Source organism: Rhineura floridana, chromosome 11, assembly GCF_030035675.1.
Source record: "Rhineura floridana isolate rRhiFlo1 chromosome 11, rRhiFlo1.hap2, whole genome shotgun sequence".
In the NCBI taxonomy this organism is placed as follows: domain Eukaryota; kingdom Metazoa; phylum Chordata; class Lepidosauria; order Squamata; family Rhineuridae; genus Rhineura; species Rhineura floridana.
Genome location: NC_084490.1, coordinates 2,350,986 through 2,369,593, shown reverse-complemented (window position 1 = coordinate 2,369,593; position 18,608 = coordinate 2,350,986). Strand labels below are relative to the sequence as shown.

The following is an 18,608-nucleotide window of genomic DNA, read 5'->3' as shown; positions in this document are numbered from 1 at the left end:
CTCCCCACCCGCCCCCATGCCCTGCTTGTGGGCTTCCCAGAGATATCAGGTGGGCCACTGTGGGAAAACAGGATGCTGAACTAGGCAGGCCTATGGTCTGACCCAGCAGGGCTGTTCCGACAGAGAGGGAGAAAGGGAAGGAGAGGGAGGAGGAAGAGAAAGGGTGGGTAGGGCATTGGGCCAGGACCTGGGAGAAGCAGGGTTCAAATCTCCACTGCCCGCCCTGGGCTCCTTCAGACAGGTAGGATACACAGGTAATAAATACACAGTAATAATTTTAATCAAGCTGACTGGGTGACCTTGGGCCAGTCACTGTCTGTCTGTCTCTCTCGCAGCCTAACCTACCTCACAGGGTTGTTGCAAGGATTTAAGGAGGAGTCGGAGGCCCACAGAAGGCCACCTTGAGTTGCTGGGAGGCAAGGTGGGATATAAAGCCTTTGGCATTGAAGGCTAAGGACAGGGCGTGAAGGGTGCTGCGTTGCTCATGTCTATTATATCATTTTTAAACTAGTTTGAACTTTTTTAGCTATATGTGTGTATGGTTTTAATATTGGAAATAGTTTAATCTTATTTTAATGTAGACTTTGTATGTTTTTAATTATATGTATTTTTTATCTGGAAGCCGCCATGAGTTCCAGTTTTGGAAAAAGGGCGGAGTATAAATAAAGACAATAATAATAATAATAATAATAATAATAATAATAATAATAAAAATGTGAAAACAGTAAAGAAATAATTAATGGGCAGAAAATGGCCAGAGAAAAGGAAAGGAGAAAGGTCACAGGTATTGGAAGACCAGGTGGGAATTGGAGGTGCTGCAGGCAAGCCATGGGGGGGGGTGTTCAACCTGCCTTCAGCGTTGCCCCCTCTGACCAAAGGAAGCCCTCCTCCATGAACCCAGACATGCCGGGACTGCCAATGAAGGCAGAGGTGCTCTCTGCACATGCTCAGGAACACTCTCCTTTTTTATTGCTTCACTAGCCCAAGGCAAAGCTGGGGGGGCGGGGCACAAAGGAGGAAGAGACAGAAAAGGCCAAGTGAGAGAGAAGAGGTGGAAAGGAACAGATCGCTAAGGAGAGGGGGGAACGGAGCCCTGGGGGAGCCAAGATTGGAGAAGAAGGGTGTTCACGGGTCTCTCAGGTAGTAAGCAAAAGCTCAGCCTGCCTGTGGGGCAGTGACTCAGATCCCTGTGCCCAACAGGCCCGGCTGCATTCCAGCCCTGCCTGGTCACAAAGTACCCTGCCCGGCCCTGTCCCGCGGGGAGCACCACGTTGGGAGAGCCGCTTCCTGCCCGGGAGCTTGGGAGGGCTGCTGCGCCTCTTTCACGCCCCGCTGGCCAGCCCTGCAGCCTCCTGCCCACCCCCACTGGCCCTCGCTTGCATTCCAAGGGAGACTCCAGAGCGGCTGGGTGGGGGGAAAAGAAGCATGGCAGAGAGAGCCTGCTCCGAGATAGCAGAGGAAGCCCTCAGAGTGATGGATGGAGGAGAGAGAGAAGGATCACGCCAGGAGAGGGCCTGAGACAGCAGGCAGCATTTAATACAAGAGAGGTATTGGCAGCGCGACAAGACATGCAGACACAAAGGCATGTCACTGCAAAGAGATAAAGCAAAGGAGCGCAGACGATGATTGATGGGCAATGTCTCTGGGAACCTTACAAGCTTTTGCCTTTGCTCCCAGCAGCTAGCAGATCAGAGGTAGACTGTTTCTGAACACAGAGGTTCCATCGGTCCTTGTGGCTAACTGCCACTGATAGACCTGAGTGAGCTAACCTTGCCATAGCCTTCCCCAACATGGCACCCCCTCCAGCTGTTTTGGACTACAGCTCCCATCAGCCCTAGCATCACACGGCAGTGCTGATGGGAGTTGTAGTCCAAAACAACCAGAGGGGCACCAGGTTGGGGAAGGCTGGAAAGCTCCCTTCTAAAATCATCCAGCCAAGCGGGCATCAGACTGCCCGGTGGCACTAAGTTATACATTGCATGGAAAAGGGATAATTTTATCTGTTCTGAATTTACTAAGCAACAGACTTCATTAGGGGACCCTCAAGAATAAAGGGGAAATTTTTCTCTATCCACTCTTCCCACAGCTTTCACCCTAGAACCTTCTTCACCCCCTCCTTTTCTCCTAAAACATTTTTCAAAGGGGAAGCCTGTAGCTCAGCGGCAGATCCCCAGCTCCGCATGCAGAAGGGCCCGGGTTCAACCCCCAATGGCATCTCCAGGTAGGACTGGGAGAGACCCCTGCCCAAAACGCTGGGCAGCCAGTGCCGGTTGGTGTAGACTGGCTGTGGAAGGCTGTGGCCCTCCAGACACTGTTGGACGCCCATTTCCCATCAGCCCAGCCAGCAAGACCAAGGGGCCATCAACATCTAGAGGGCCACCACTGTCCCAGTCCACTCATGTGCTGACATTACTGTCCTAGGCGGACCACAGGCTGACTCGGTGTCCTGTGGCTTCCTCTGCTCCTAAGCAAACTGCCCCTGCTCTTGCCCACCAGGGCTCATTTCAGCTGTTTATTTGTATTGTTCGTCTTGTTTGTTTGTTTGTACATACCCCGCCTTTTGGCCCCAGGCCCTCAAGGCGGCGGACAGAAGATACAAATATCAAACTGCAATATAAGAATACATCAATAAAACAATACATCAATACAATAAAGCAGTTGCCCCTTTCTGTACTTTCTCCAACCGCACAATGTCCTCTTCACGGGCCACACGTGGGCACTAATAAATGTTAGTCGCAGAATTAAGGCTGGAAGGGCAAGGGGAGAAGAGGACGCTGGAGGCATCCTCTCTGGACACGGAGAAAGCACAGCGTTTGCATACGACAGGGAGCGGCATTTGCCAACCACAAAGCTCCTTGGACAATGAACCACCACACTTGCAAACTCAAGATGTGAAGCTGGGCGCAGAGGGACGACCAGCTGCACAAATGGGCCTCCTCAGTCTAGCTGGCTCTGCAAGGGGCCTAGGAGGTTTTGAAAAGGCCCAATATTTCGGAACACGAAAGCTGCCTTATATCCCCTCCGGGGTGGGGCATGGGATCAGGGGGGAGGGCCTCATCCCTATCTTCTCCGTCCCCGGCAGACCAGGTTTGATAGGCTGCTATCAGTGGCTGCTAAATCTCTCTACCTCCACTGTTGCTGGCAGCATGAATGCCAGTTGCTGAAAACTGCAGGAGGGGAGGGTGATCTTGCGCTCTGGTCCTGCCTGCGGGCGTCCCATTGGGGCATCTGGCTAGCCATTGCGAGAACAGGATGCTAGACTAGATGGGCCCCGTTGCCCTGATCCAGCAAGCTCGTCTTATGTTCTTTGGTGGGTGGGGCCATGCATCTGTCAATCACCTGATGTCAGATGACCCATTTTGCCTGTAAGAATAATCAGTTGATCACTGGGGCTTGCATACCGCCACACAAGTCTATTTGGCACAGCTGTACCTTTACCTGCCCCACACCTGAAGTCATGTATGATGCCAGGCGTGGGGCAGGTGGGCTCAAGCAGACTGGCAGGCTCCCCACCCTTGATCTGGCTAGCTGAACATACCATCCTTCTCCAACCCAGGGCCAGACGTTTGGGACTACAACTCCCTGTGCTAACTGGGGCCAATGGGAGTTGTAGTCCAAAATATCTGGAGGGCACCAGGTTGGGGAAGCTGTGCCTTGTAAGCATTTTGGACAAAGCGTCTTCCTCAACTTCGTCTGAAAATGCACCTTTTACATGCAAAGCAGATGCTCTATGCTCTGCCACTCCGCTGGGGCCCTTCCTAATGCACCTTGTACGACTATACAAATATTACCAGTGACTAGTCAGAGGGAAAGTGTGTGTCAGTGGAGGTAATGGAAGCGCCTCCTTCCAACACAAACCACTAAGGAAGGAAAAAATTAGAATGATTTTTTTTAAAAAAAGGTTGTTTATCAATTTCCAGTGAATAAAAGGAGGGTGGGTGGCTGTGATATCAAAGCAGTATTAAATAAGCACACACGAAATTGCCATTAGAGGCCTAGGGTTGCATTCTGAGTTTTGTGGAGTATGCAGTATAGGTGAGATCCCAAAAGCCACTTATTGGCTGTGAGGCTGGCTTGCACATGGAATGCAAACAGATTGCTGCCATTTCACCTTAGCCAGCCTGGATGTCTGTGAAAGAGGTGTGGCGTCTAATGCATTGTGCAAAATTAATAGCCTAGCAGAGATCAATATTTAGATCCTGCTCACTCTGCAAATTCCGGAGTTATATACAATGAAACAACTTTGCATTATCTACAAAGAGAACTTTTAAATGGCTGAAACACATTTAACTTTAAATATTGCCATGTGTATAAGTTGCTACTTATGTACTTCTACACAGATATTTACACACACACAAGCACACATCAGTTGCTCCTCATGTTGGAAAATGCTACTTCCTTTCGTCCTTAACAGAAACATAATGAACAAGCAAGATAAGATGGGGATAAGAGGCTAGACTGGACCTGGAGCTGCCATTTTGTATCCTTCTCTGTGGTGGTAGAGGTGGGGAGACCTCACTCCCTGTGGGTTTCGGATCAGCAACAGCTATGGCCTTCCATCCGTGGGTCCCTGCAAGGGAATAAGAATACGGTATCATTTTGGTTGGGATGTACTCGTCTCTAGATAAGCACAGCAAACAATCTGTAAAATATTAGGAAATCTGGCATCAGCTGGGTTGGGCGGGGTGGGGAGATGATGAGAGACAATGGTCCCTTTGTCAAGAAAAGGAGGTGCTTCTCAGCAAACAGGCAATCGGGGTGGAGAAATCACCCCTTTCACCACCCTGATTGCTATGACAGGGGTCTTAAAAGGGGGTTGAATGAGGAAAAATGGTTCTGTGTTGAGAGATACTGGGAGAATGCTATAATCTTTTCAAAATCTAGACCCATCTAGACACACAAACACCACCTGTGCACATTAGGGGTGGAAGGATCTGTGAATTTCGGTTCTCCCAGTTTCTCATCTTTCCTGTTTTAAATTCGTTTCTCCACATTCCTGCAGCAATTTGTATTTTTTTTCTTTAAATCCTTATGAAAATTCTCCAGCATATTTGTGAGAATTCATCCTACTAAGCACATTTTAGTATGCAGTTTTCACTACTGTACACATTTTTGCAAGGAATTTATCCTAATCTAATGCATTTTTTTTCAAACACTGACTGCTTAGCTGGAGAACTGCATTGCAAAATTTGGATAAGTGTGAATTTCAAAGGATGGCTGTGTTTTGGTTCTCAAGTTGTTTTAGGAGGTGCAAATTTGACAAATTCAGCTTTAAATGCAAACTGAATCTAATCTCTCTCCCTATCCCTAGTGCACATTTATACACACAAGCGACACTCTCACTGTGTACCTGCAGTTTGCAACAAGCGGGCAAACCAATCTGCACAGATGTAACCCTGCAACTCACTCCTGTGGCTTCACTCTCTCTTCCTCCCCCAAATTTCTATTCATTCTTCATCACAGTGCAGACTGGGGCCAGTCACCAGGAAACTAACAACAGATATTAACACAACGGAAAAAACAGGCACCCACACTGAAATCGAAAATGGAGACACACATACAATTGCCACATATCTCTCTCTTCAACTGGCAAGGCTCCTGACCTTTATACAAGTCGGCAGAGAAGCATAAATCCAACAAGTGAAGCCCTCCTCACTGTGGCCGATGAGAATGTCTTCACCAGTGGAACTGCATGCAGCTCTTAAATGCATAGGTGCCCAGCAAGAAAAAAATGTGGCAACTGTGGGGGTGCATTCACACCCACCAATGCAGAATCAAATTCACACGGAGACATTCCTAACTGCATCCAGAACACTCCTCCCCCGCAGACAAGAGGTTTTTATACAGAGTTAACACTTTCTTTTTCTGATCATTGCAACGACACAGAACCTGAATCTGGTAAGTCACAGCACACAAACCAGCACTCCTTGTCCCTCAGATCCACCCAGAACTGAAAACAGATGCACCAGGACAGAGTTGTGCGTATACACAAGGCTGCAAAATACACACCCAGAGAAATCAGGAAACGCATATTTTAAAAGTCACCAGGCCTTCTCGCCCAAACCACCAGCTAGTAGGCTCAGTGTAGATTAGTATAACCACGCAGACATGCTCAAGGAGGTGCATTCAAACACATAATGCACACAACTCTCAAACAGCTTAGAAGCCAAGTGGGTCCTCACATAAGCACTCACTCCATGCTGATTCCAGAGTCTGGCGTCCCAGAAATGGCGCCCACTCCTCCAGCCTGAGCAGGACACATGATCCACGTGAAACTGGATCCCCCCTTACCCCCAACGCACACAGGAACATCATCACTACGTCCCATCTAAAGCCGTTGGGTGCGGGGAGGAGGGCAGGAGCAGACGTGAACAGGAGAAAACTCAACTCTGCAGCACAGGGGAAGGCAACCCCCACGCCACCCCAAACCTCTCACACACCCCTTTCCATGCCAGGGCTCTCAGCCTAACTTTAGCCTACTTGATCCTCCGTCCCTCTCCACGGGACCCAGGAGTTCTGGTCCTCACCTCCTCTCCCCACCATGCAAGAAACCCAGGAATTCCAGCCCCCAGATTCCCTCCCTCCCAAACTTTATAAACGTTGCGTTCCAAAAACAAAAGTCTGCCTTGATCTTTCTTCCACACACAAATGGGTTTCTTCAAAAATCCCAGTTCTTACTAAAAACCACATGACAGCCACTCTCTAAAACTGGGGCTTGGCAGACTCCTCTTGCTGGCAAAGGAACGGCCCAGCTCAGAACCTTCCCACACACACCCCTTAAGTGGGTGGCACCCAGCCTTTTGGTTCAAAACAGAGAAGGGAGGGGGTTGCACGATTTTCCATCCAGGGCCTGCAAACCCCAGACCACAGGGGAACCAGATGACTCTCCCTACCAGTGCCAGTGACCTTTGGGTGTGTCTGCCTCTGTGCTGGTTCTGCGTGGGGAGGGAAAGGCTGGCTTCGCTGTGGAAAGATGGACTGGGCTTTCCGAGGAACACAAAAGGCTGGCGGCAGAGCCCGTTTTCCACTCTCTCGTTTATTGTTTGCAATAATGCTTTCAAAAAACTCTCTACACATCACTGAGAAGGTATTTCCTCACTCTTGAGAAGTCACAGAATCACAGCCCAAGGAGAAGCCAGTGTTTAAAAAGTCAGCTGTAACTAGGGATGGGAGAGAAATATCCAGTTTGCATTTAAAGCCAAATCTATCAAATTCACACTTTCTGAAACAGTATGAGAACTAAAGTACAGCCATCCTTGAAATCCGCACTTATTCAAATGTTGCCGTGCATGCAGTTCACCAACCAATCTTTGCAAAAATGCGTATGTTAGGAGAAAATTAAAAATTAATATATGAGTGCAAATATCACACAGAAATGCATTATATGACAAGAAATTGCTTGCAAAATATGTACATTAGTCAAAACTGCCTACAAAATGTGTTTATTAGGAGAAATTTGCATTAAAGTGCTGGAGAATTTTCATGAGGATTTTTTTAAAAAATTGTGAATTGCTGTAGAAATGTGGAGAAGTGCAGACTGGAAAAATGAAAAATGGAAAGAACGGAAACTGACAGATCTTTCTATCCCTAACTGAAACTCCCTAGTGTGCAGAGACCTCTCCTGCTCTCTCTGTTGTTCCTGCAGAGCACTGCACACATCACTAGTTTAATAGCATCACAAATAGCAACTGCATATTATACACATTCATTCATTCATTCATTCATTATACAGAAGGGATGCAGGAATTGCTAATGGGTGAGTGTATAGAGAGAGAATGATCAGCATTGACAGAAAGGTAGATAAAAAGAATATGATAACAAAGGTAAATTGAAAGAATAAGATAATAATGAACAGGAACAACAAATAAGGGATGCCATACATTTAAAGCACATCCGTCACCCCAACGAATTGTGGGAACTGCAGTTTCCACACACACACACAACTACAATTCCCAGCATCCTTAACAAACGGCAGTTCCCAGGATTCTGCGGGGTATGTCATGTGCTTTAAATCTATGGTGTGTACCCAGCTGAGGTCTCTGATTCCTGTGTATGCAGACTTCCGGGCATCACAGAACTCTTTCGTCAGACAGAATAACCAACAGGAGAGATTGAAGAGTCAAAAAGCCGCGCAGAATTAGGCAGAAGAGAAGTCAAGGTTGGATAGGAAGCGGAGATGAGGCTGTAAAGCAGGAGGAAAGGGCGCCGGATAAAACACTTTGCAGGGCGTCTGCCAGGCTTTGAAAAAATTATCCTCACAAAAGGAAACCACCACCACCCCTGTGAGGTGGGTCAGTATGGGTGCAAAGAGACAAAAGGAAGGCGCGCTCAGTCCGAGGCAAGCGGCTGCGCAGACGGCAACGCAACGGGGCCAACTCGGCCCCAGGGAAATCAAACCCCGCAGAGGAGTCTCGGGGCGGCCCACCCGGCGCCCTCCGACTGCCGGGGGCTGCTGGGAGTTGTAGTCCAAAACAGCTGGAAGACGCCGGCTGGGCCCAGGCGACCCCCCCGCTTCCCAGCCCCTCTCGCGGCGGAAAGTGGGGGACTCCCGCGCCTCGTCGGCCTCTCCCCGGCAGGACTGGCCTCAAGGGAGGGAGGAAAAGATGCCGCCCTCCCCCGTCCCCGTGTTTTGGTCAACTGGCCCGACAAACACGCTCGCACCACCCCCGGCGCCCCCTTCACACGACGCCTCTCCCGCCCCGCGGCTGAGGCGGTCCTGAGTCTGCCGCGTCCAGCAACTCCCCCCACCCGGGAGGAGGAAGCATCAAACCCGCAGAAACAAGACCGCGGGGGGGGGAGATGCCCACTTTTTTTCCTGGCGATCTCTGTTTCTTTCCAAAAATGTCCCGGGGGGGGAGAGGGGACAAGGATCCCCCCGGGCTTTCACCCCCCCCATTAGGCGGCTCTCCCTTAACTCCCCCCCGCCGTTACCTTGACGCCCTGGATCCAGCAAAGGAGCTCAAGCGCGGAGGGAGAAGAAAGAGAAAAAGGCGAGGCTGGGGCCGCCCCCTGGCCCTCCCTCGCCTGCAGCCCTGGCTCGCATCACCCGGCAGGCGGAGGGAGGCGCAACCGGCGAAAACAAAGGGCCTTCCGAAGGGGAGAACCGGCGCTGGTCGTGTGAACGCGGCGTGTCCGGGCTTGCGCGCGTCTTGAGGGGGCGGGGGAGAACAAGGAGTAGCGCGGAAGCTGCTAGCTAGCCCCTGCTAACTCTTTAGAGGGGGCTCAAATGCGCGCGGAGGAAGGTTTGTGTCTAGTTTGAAGCTCTCCCCCCCCCCGAGACGTAAAGCGGAGCTCACCGCTCGCCAGACAGCTGCGCAGCGCTTAGGCCGGCCTATGTGGCCGCGCCGCCTCGGAGCATCAGCCCATGGGGACGCAGCCCAGGGTCGAGAAGAGCAAAAACCCGGGGGGGGGAGAGAAGAAAGGGATAGCAATTTGCCGCTTGGAAGGGATTTGACAGGCACATGTCTTCAGGCCCGCTTCACAAAGGGCCTTTGCAAGCAGCGCTCCTGTGCAACCCGCTTGGAGGTTCACACGTGCTGGCCTCGCGCCCCTCCTCACCTCACCAGGGCCTGTTGACTGGCCAACTCCATTTACATCCTGCAAGCGGGGATCGGTCTTCCTGGCTGCTGTTGGCAAGATCTATGGGGCTCCCCGCCAGGCCTGAAACGGTCTTCCTTTCTTTGGTACACCGCCACGTTTAATTTAACTGAAGGCCAGGATCAGGTCCCAAACCCACCTATTTCAAGGGCTCGTGCCTGCCCCTTAGCTAAAACACCACCACCACCCCAGCATGTGCAGAGTGGTTTGACCACCCAGCCCATCTTAAGATTGTGGAGCTGGGTGCACACCTTCGCCCAGCCCCCCAACATTCTTTTAAGAATGGAATTATCCCCTCCCAAAAAAGACAGCCAGTGTAGTGGTTAAGGTGTTGGACTACAACCTGGGAGACCAGGGTTCAAATCCCCACATAGCCAGGAAGCTCACTGGGTGACCTTGGGCCAGTCACTGCCTCTCAGCCCCAGAGGAAGGCAATGGTAAACCACCTCTGAATACCGCTTACTATGAAAACCCTATTTGTAGGGTCGCCATAAGTCGGGATAGACTTGAAGGCAGTCGACTTGCAAAAAAACCCACCACACAGCACTGAGCTGTCCTGAGACTTCCCTTTAACCTCCACCCCATCTCAGACTCCCAGAGTTAAAAATACCGCCACTTATTTTTAGGCTCTGAGGCTGCAAGAACTTGGCAAACTTTATTCCTCTTTGCTGCAGAAGCCCTCGAAACACCAGGAGTGAACTCGGGTGTGAGAATACATCCCTCTGAACAGTGGCTTTGCAGCAGCAACAAAAAAACCCTGTAGGAAGGCCATATTTATGCCAAGAAACAGCCCTCCCCGCTGCATGCCCTCCTATGCCCCATGGATGACATTTCAACATTTTCTCCTCCTCCTAAGTTATCCCCACATAGTTTAGGGCTCACCCTTCTAGCACACATCAACTTGGCCTTTTTGGTGGTGGTGCCGCAGTCACGCAACACTCTTCAGGCAGAACTCGGAGAGGCCAGGCCTCCTCTTCGTTTTAGGCAGCTTGTTAACACAGGCCTGTTCCCAGACTTTTGGTGTTTGACAAGTTTCCAGAAGGCTGCTTTTATTTTATAGGCTGTGTGTTGTCTTAGATGGTTTACAGTCTGTTTTATACTGCTGCAGAAAGGAGTTTTATGGCAGCATTTTGGACTTAAATATTATCTTGCTCGTTCTTATGCTGTTCTGCTTTTTACGGCAGATGTGTGGGTTTCATTGCCACCCTGTGCATTATGAGAATGTAGCCCATAAAAACACATTTCTAAAAACATAATAGTGAAATGCTTGCATGGAAAGAGAGGGGCCCACTTTATTTTTACGGTGGGTTAGCACCTGTCAAAGGCCACCATGCTAGGTTCTGTGGGAAGTTCAGGACCTTTTATTCTAGTACAAGGAGACAGAACCTGTTACCCTCCATATGTTGTTAGACTACAACTCCATCATACCTGTCCATCAGCCATGCCTGCAGGGGCTGATGGGAGTTGTAGTTCAGCAACATCTGGAGGGCCAGAGGTTCCCCATCCATGTGATATACAAGAAATGGGATGGGGAGAAAATGGGCAATGCTAGTAAGCTTTGTGCTTCCTCCTTTTAACTTACATGTGACATCTATCAGAGTCCTTACTTACACATGACATCTTCCATAGCTTACCTGTTCTCAGCATTTACGAGAACACAGCATCAAACTGCTTGCAGTGCACTCTTAGGTATGTTTACTCAGAGGTCAGTCCCACTGTGCTCGAGAACTTCTCTCTCTGAGCTGCCAGACAAAGAACTGGAGTCTGCGAAGGGAAGTCTTATTTTCTGAACCTGCATTCCCCACCCGATACTCGTTTCATAAAAACACCTATTCACAGCCAAGGTATGTGGATTTAAAAAAGTAAAATCAGTTTCCTTTATTAAAATCAGTTTAAAACACTGATTGAAACCAATGATAACAAATTCCATCAAGTGCTTTGCTTAAAACAATTCCTCTCTCTGCCCATCACAAACCTACATTTGGTTGCAATTTACAAAATATATTTGATTTTTTAAAAAATGATTCCGCATTTCAGGAATTCTAAGTCCTGTGGAAGATTCCAGGGGCATGGAATAAAGTGAGGTTTAAAGACAGCTTCAAGGTTTTAGTCAAGGCACCCCCAAAACCTTCTCTTGTATTGCCCCATTCTGGCAGCCTCAGACGAGGTTACAGGTGTGTGTGTGGGGGATGAGGAATAGGGCAGCTACCCCAGTGCTGGGAGAAAAGGACCAAATGGGGAGTGTCACTGTCAGGGGGCCATGGCAATCCAGCCAAGGATGAGGAGGGTCCCCCCATACGGAGCCGCCCTGGTGAAGACTGGGTCTCCGGTTACCGCGTGGTAATAAAAGGCGCCACAAAACATCCCCATCCCCAGGGACAGGATGCTCCCAGCCTGCAAGGAACAAACGGTGCAAGTCAGTGGAAGCCAGACACCTCTTCTCCAACGCTGAGCACCCACCTGAAACTCGCTTCCTCTGGGGCAGCCTTCCCCAGCCTGGTGCCCTCCAGTAGTTTTGGACTACAGCTCACATAAGCCCCCAGCCAGCATGGGAGTGGTAGTCCAAAACTACTGGAGGGCACCAGGTTGGGGAAAGCTGCTGTACACAGTCTTATCAATGAATTTGGCACTGTTTCAGCCTGAGCCAGGGAGTGAGAATAGGAGCCAGCAGGGAATTATACGGAACGATTCCTTTATATCATGGTCCGAGAAAGAGGCACTGCAACTCCCATCAGCATCAGGACTCTCACAGCCGGAGACAGGGACATGTACAAAAAAACCCAAAAAACCTCCCTGTCTTTTGGGTCCAGGAATAAGTTGAGCCCTGGATCAAACTTCTCATTATATTTGGAAAGCTGGTAGAAGTCTCCAGATCCACAGCAGATGGACTGGTGATGCTAAAGGGCCGGATTTTGTACTTTTCCCTAGCTGCATCTGGCTTGGCTTGCTCACTTGAGTGATCTGAAGACCCTTGCTCCGTAAGCCTCCGGGGGCTCTGCTTACAGTTCATGGTGAATCTCAACTGTGCCATGAACTTCCTAGATGGCCTCAGGTTGCTGCCCTCCCCAGCACAGCTGTGCTGGCTGGAGGCTGATGAAGGCTGCGGTCCAAAACATCTGGAGGCCATCAGGTGCAGAGAGATTGATGTGGAGGGCCAGAGTTCCCACATCTGTTGGAGTAAGTCCCACTTATTCATTTTGTGATTATCATTCTGGGCTGATACGTAGAGTGGGCAACTCTGACGTTGGCAGGGGGACAGGGTAGCTGACCTCTTGGTTCCCCACCTCCTGAGCCGATTCTAGGCCCTGAATTCTTACCATCATGGGATACCGGCAATGAGGCACAGCCAAGAGTGCCAGGCTGTGGAGGAAGTGATATTTATTGGCAATCTCGTAGAGCTACAAAAGAAGGTCAAGCGGCAATGTGAGAATAGTCACTGAACACATATCAATCACACATTAAAAGTTTTGGCGAGCATAGCTCAGGGGGTAGAGCATCTGTGTTGCATAAAGGTCCCTGGTTCAATCTCTGGCATCTCTAGGTAGGGTAATCTCTAGGTAAACCCCGCAGAACCGCTGCCAGTCAGTGTTAACTAGTGCTCTTCACCCTTTGATCTCAGCTGTTGCACAGCAGCTCCTGTCATCCACAGACAGCTCACCCAACATTCAGGGGATGATATGCTTTGTAGTCTTCTGTAGTCTACAGAAGACTTTCCTTTTTCAACAAGTCTTTTAAATGCAGACTGTTTTTTCAATCCCAATCTGTATCTGCAGTGGATTTGAGAAATTGCTTTTATTTATTTTTATTTATTTAATTTAATTTATATACCGCCCTAAACCCGTTTTTTTACGTTTTACGTTGTTTGTATATATGGAATTGCGTCTAAACTTTTAAAAAGTGTGTAATTACTTTTGCATATGAAAGTGTTTTAATTGTTGTAATTGTTTTTGCAAATAGAATTTTGTGAATGATTTTTTCTTGCTGGTTTTGAAACTGCTTGCTTGCTTATTTGTTTGTTTATTTGATTTATAACCCGCCCTTTCTCCCAGTAGGAGCCCAGCTTTGAGATATTTTATGGGAAGCGATTCGTAGATGCAATCAGACACACATCTGGGGACCCCGGGCTGAAGAATGTGCTTGTGCAGACCAGAGGGCTAGAGTCCGGCAGCCGTCTCCACCCCTCACCCACAATCCTGTGGCCCCACATCACAACCCTCCTTTGCCAGAGAACCCAGGCATCGTTTTCCTTCCCACCCTTCCCCAGTTTTGGAGCCTGCTACATCGGGAGGGGTCCTGGCCACATTTTTTCATCCTCCCTCCCATTTCTCAACCCATGGAACCCGGACTCTTGTTGCTGCCTCTCGGTCAAGCAACCCGCTCCACTTCATTCTTTTCTCCGACTGAGAATTTGCCACCCGCTCCCGCCAGGAAAGGGTTTCTCTCTCCCCCGCAACCCATGACAACCAGTGGCTCAGGCTGAACTGGTTGAATTGGAAAGCGGAGGGGGAGAAGGGGGGCTAAGTAGATCGTTTACCTCTTTTAAGTAGTCATCGCGGTCACTTCGACGGAAACCTGGGGGGGGCGGGGAAAAGGGAAGTTGGAGGGCAGAAACAACAGCGGTGAGCGAGCTGGACGGAAGGGCGGGTCGCGCCAACGCCCCCCAACTGCTGCGGAGCGCGATAAGGCGGAAGCCTCGGGGTGGTGGCTTTGGGAGGCTACCGAGAGCCGGAGGGCCGGACCCACGCGGCCAGTTCTCCTGTGCAAAAAGCGGGAGTTGCAAGAGAAATCCCCGATGGATGGGGCCCGCCAGGCAGGTTTAGTGTACAATAAAGGCGGGGAGACAGTTGGGGTGTCCCCGCGGAAGCGCCTTGCAACCCCCCCTCGCCAGCTGCCAACGCAAAAGGGACCCCAGGCCCCTTTTCCAAAAACAGCCCCCCCCGCTGAACTTCACACCGGCAGCCCCATTTCCAAGGAACTCCCCCCCCCGCATCTCCCGAGCCAGGCACGACTCAGCCTCTCTCCAGCCGGAGGGGAACGCCCCCTCCCCAACTGCCACGGGGGGCTGCCCCCAAATACTGTCGGGGGCTCACGAGCATCTCGCCCTCCCCTCTCTACAGCTGCTGCCCTCACCATGCGCCCCGTAGGCGGCCGCCCCCACCGCCGCAGCCCCGCTCAGCGCGCCCAGCCGTCGGAAAACAAGCCCGGCAGCCGCCACCATTCTGAGCCCGACGGGAAAGGATCCACCCGCTTCCGATTCCCAGCGCGCCTTAGCCAATCAGCGCCCCCGGGCGCTCGTTAAGTATGCGGGCCCTGCCTCGCGAAAAGGCGCGCCTTAACCAATCGGCATTTTCCTGCCGCAGCAGGGCTCCCTTCTTCTCGTATCGGCAGAGTTCGAAAGCGACGGCCAATGGCACGGAGTGTCCTGCGACGTGCGAGTTCAGTGATTGGAAAGCGGGACTGTCCAATGGGAAGCGGGTTCCTCCTCTTTGCTCCGCCCACTCATCTCCTCTAGTTCCATTCGCCCGTTAGGTTGCAGAAGATGGAAAAGTTCCATACTTTCTGCGAATACAAGACCAGGACCACACTGGGTACAGAATACAGATCATGAACTGGTCATATCAAAAATCAGAGTAAAGCTAAAGAAGAACAAAACAATCATAATGCCAAAATTCAATTTAAATAACATTCCAGAAGAATATAAAGATCAAACAAGGAACAGATTTGAGGCTTTAAACTTAGTCGACAGAGTGAAGTCAGAGACACTATCAGGGAAGAATGCAAAAAGACAATACCTCTAGTTAAAAAGAGAGAAAGACCTGAATGAATGACTGAAGAAACTCTTAAAATGGTTAAAGAGAGAAGGAAAGCAAAAGCAAAAGGAGACAGAAACACAGAACCCTAAATGCAATAATACAGCAACTAGTACGTAGGGACAAAGAAAATTATTACAATAGTTATTGTATAGAAATAGAAGAGGACAACAAAAAGGGTAGAACAAGAGCCCTGTTCCAAAAGATTAGAGAAATGAAAGGGAAATTCAAACCAAGAGTAGGGATGTTGAATAATCAACAAGAGGATACACTGACTGACCAAGATGAAATAAAAGGAAGATGGAAGCAATACTCTGAAGGACTCTGTAAAAGAGATTCCAGGATGACATTCATTCATGGAGGAACCGTCTGATGAAGAACCAGAAATTTTAGAATGTGAGGTGAAAGCTGTTCTTCAAATACTTGGAAGAAACAAATCACCAGGAACAGATGGCATACCAATAGAGTTGCTACAAGCTACTGAGAATTTTTTTGAGAAAAATTTGCTAAGAAATATGGAAAACTAAACAATGGCCCACAGATTGGAAGCGTTCAATATATATCCCAATTCCAAAGAAAGGGGATCCCAGGGAATGCCATTTATAAACACCACTCCCAACTTCTTGAAAGATTCCACCAATGCCTCTGGAAAATTCTGCAAATTACTTGGGAAGACAGATGGACTAATGTTAGCATTTTGGAAGAAGCAAAGACTACCAGTGTTGAAACAATGATCCTTCAACATCAACTTCGCTGGACTGGCCATGTTGTTCGAATGCCTGATCACCATCTTCCAAAGCAGCTACTTTACTCCCAACTTAAGGATGGAAAATGGAATATCAGTGGACAGCAAAAGAGGTTTAAAGATGTTTTAAATCTTTAAAGAGGTTTAAAATCTAAAAAAATGTAACATGAACATCAAGAACTGGGAAGTCTTGGCCCATGAACATCCCAAATGGAGGCTGGCTATTTTCAAAGATGCTGTGGACTTCGAAGAAGCACGAACGGGACAAATGAGCCAAGCGGAAGGCACATCAAACAAATCCCCATCGCAACCATCTTCCATCTGGAAACCTATGTCCTCACTGTGGGAAGCTGTGTAGATCCAGAATTGGCCTCCACAGTCACTTACGGACCCACTGCTAAAGACCTTATCTTGGAAGACAATCTTACTTGGCCACGAGTGATCGCCAAAGATGAAAAATGAATGATGAATGATTGCCTTAATATCCCATGCAAGTAAAGTAATGCTCAAGATTCTACAACAAAGGCTCTTACCATATATGGAGCAAGAAATGCCAGATGTCCAAGCTGGATTTAGAAAAGGAAGAGGCACCAGAGATCATATCGTAAACATGTGTTGGATAATGGAACGGACCAAAGAATTTCAGAAGGAAATCACCCTGTGCTTTATAGACTACAGCAAAGCCTTTGACTGTGTAGATCATGAAAAATTATGGAATGCATTAAAGGAAATGGGGGTGTCACAGCATGTGATTGTCCTGATGCGCAACCTATACTCTGGACAACTATGATTCAATGAAACAATATAATAATAAATAATAAATTTTATTTTTCAGTCGCCTATCTGTCCGGGTTAGGGACACTCTAGGCGACTTACAACAAGATTAAAAAGCAATACATATATATATATCACACAAACAAATTTAAGCTAAAAACCATCCTTCAGTTCATTATAACATAGAGTTAATCTGTTCCAATCTTGTAGGCCTGCCTGAAGAGCCAGGTCTTTAAGGCTCGGCGAAAGCTTGACAAGGAGGGAGCATGTCTGAGATCGAGAGGGAGGGAATTCCAGAGGGTGGGGGCCACAACAGAGAAGGCCCTCTCTCTGGTCCGTACCAGCCTAGCTGTTCTCACCGGTGGGACTGAGAGAAGGTCTTGCGAGGCTGATCTCGTCAGGCGGTACAATCGGTGATTCTGGAGGCGTTCCTTCAGATACACTGGGCCGAAACCGTATAGGGTTTTAAAGGTCAACACCAGCACCTTGAATTGGGCCCAGTAGACAACTGGTAGCCAGTGAAGATCTAATAACACTGGGGTGATATGATCCCAGCGACTGGTTCCCCATCAAACTGACTGGTTCCCCATCAGAAAGGGTGTGAGACAGGGGTGGTATTTTATCACCCTATCTATACGCAGAACATATCATACTGAAAGCAGGATTGGACCAAGATGAAGGAGGAGTGAAAATTGGAGGGAGAAATAGCAATAATTTAAGATACGCAGATGATAGCATACTACTAGCTGAAACCAGTAATAATTTGAAATGAATGCTGATGAAAGTTAAAAGAGGAAAGCACAAAAGCAGGACTACAGCTGAACGTCAAGAAGACTAAAGTAATGACAACAGAAGATTTATGTAACTTTAACGTTGACGACGAGGACATTGAACTTGTCAAGGATTATCAATACCTTGGCACAGTCATTAATCAAAATGGAGACAATAGTTAAGAACTCAGAAGAAGGCTAGGACTGGGGAGGGCAGCTGTGAGAGAACTAGAAAAGGTCCTCAAATGCAAAGATGTATCACTGAACACTAAAGTCAGGATCATTCAGACCATGGTATTCCCAGTCGCTATGATATGGATCTGAAAGTTGGACAGTGAAAAAAGTGGATAAGAGAAAAATGTGTTAGAGGACAGCTTTGCGCTTCCCATGGACCACAAAAAAGACAAATAATTGGGTGTTAACAGATTAAACCAGAACTATCACTAGAAGCTAAAATGGTGAAATTAAGGTTATCATATTTTGGACACATCATGAGAAGACATGATTCACTAGAAAAGACAATAATGTTGGGAAAAACAGAAGGGAGTAGAAAAAGAGGAAGGCCAAACAAGAGATGGACTGATTCCATAAAGGTCTTTTACCTGGTTTAGCTGTGCTTCATGATTTTAAACTTTGTATGGTTTTTAAAACATTACAAAAATGTTCAATGTTTTTAATTTTTGTAAACCGCCCAGAGAGCTTTGGCTATGTGGCAGTATATAAATGTAATAAATAAGTAATAAACAAACCTTAACTTACAAAATCTGAACAGGGTGGTTTATCACAGATGCTCTTGAAGGTCAACTGATTCATAGGGTCCGCATCAGTATAATTGACTTGAAGGCAGAAAACAACAACATAAAAAATGAAATATGCGCTTCTGTTAGGATCCATACGGTAAGGTTAGAATAT

General features: G+C 48.5%; 2 protein-coding genes across 8 annotated transcripts in view; both read right to left on the bottom strand.

Moving 5' to 3' along the window:
* The window catches only part of PLSCR3 (phospholipid scramblase 3), a 32,153-nt gene extending 22,478 nt beyond the window's left edge, over positions 1 to 9,675 (bottom strand). For 2 of the 7 annotated variants that reach the window (XR_009758516.1, XM_061590941.1), the window contains exons 1-2: positions 8,932 to 9,270; positions 4,465 to 4,570 (exon numbers count right to left, since the gene is read on the bottom strand). Coding sequence is in view for 6 of the 7 variants with exons in the window: in XM_061590941.1 (XP_061446925.1) it covers positions 4,465 to 4,477 (13 nt within the window). In the remaining variant the exon portion in view is untranslated. Of the gene's footprint in view, positions 1 to 4,464; positions 4,571 to 6,009; positions 6,126 to 6,182; positions 6,276 to 8,931; positions 9,271 to 9,296; positions 9,361 to 9,558 lie in introns of those variants that run through there. The other 5 variants (XM_061590943.1, XM_061590945.1, XM_061590944.1 and 2 more) reach the window with 5 other exon arrangements.
* A 1,769-nt stretch (positions 9,676 to 11,444) lies between these two features.
* TMEM256 (transmembrane protein 256) lies at positions 11,445 to 14,887 on the bottom strand. The gene is made up of 4 exons (XM_061590947.1): positions 14,728 to 14,887; positions 14,132 to 14,169; positions 12,915 to 12,995; positions 11,445 to 11,991 (listed from the first exon to the last, which is right to left on the bottom strand). Exons 1-4 carry the CDS (start codon positions 14,813 to 14,815, stop codon positions 11,848 to 11,850), a joined length of 351 nt encoding a protein of 116 aa, XP_061446931.1. The 5' UTR covers positions 14,816 to 14,887; the 3' UTR covers positions 11,445 to 11,847.
* Positions 14,888 to 18,608: the final 3,721 nt, after the last annotated feature.

Bases quoted from the DNA above. Each gene is read 5' to 3' on its own strand.
- TMEM256 (XM_061590947.1), bottom strand. From the start codon at position 14,815: ATGGTGGCGGCTGCCGGGCTTGTTTTCCGACGGCTGGGCGCGCTGAGC. The intron at 14,170-14,727 runs GTGAGGGCAGCA...CGCCCCCCCCAG, and splicing joins GGCCGCCTACGGGGCGCATG to GTTTCCGTCGAAGTGACCGC. The intron at 12,996-14,131 runs GTAAACGATCTA...CTTCTTTTGTAG, and splicing joins GCGATGACTACTTAAAAGAG to CTCTACGAGATTGCCAATAA.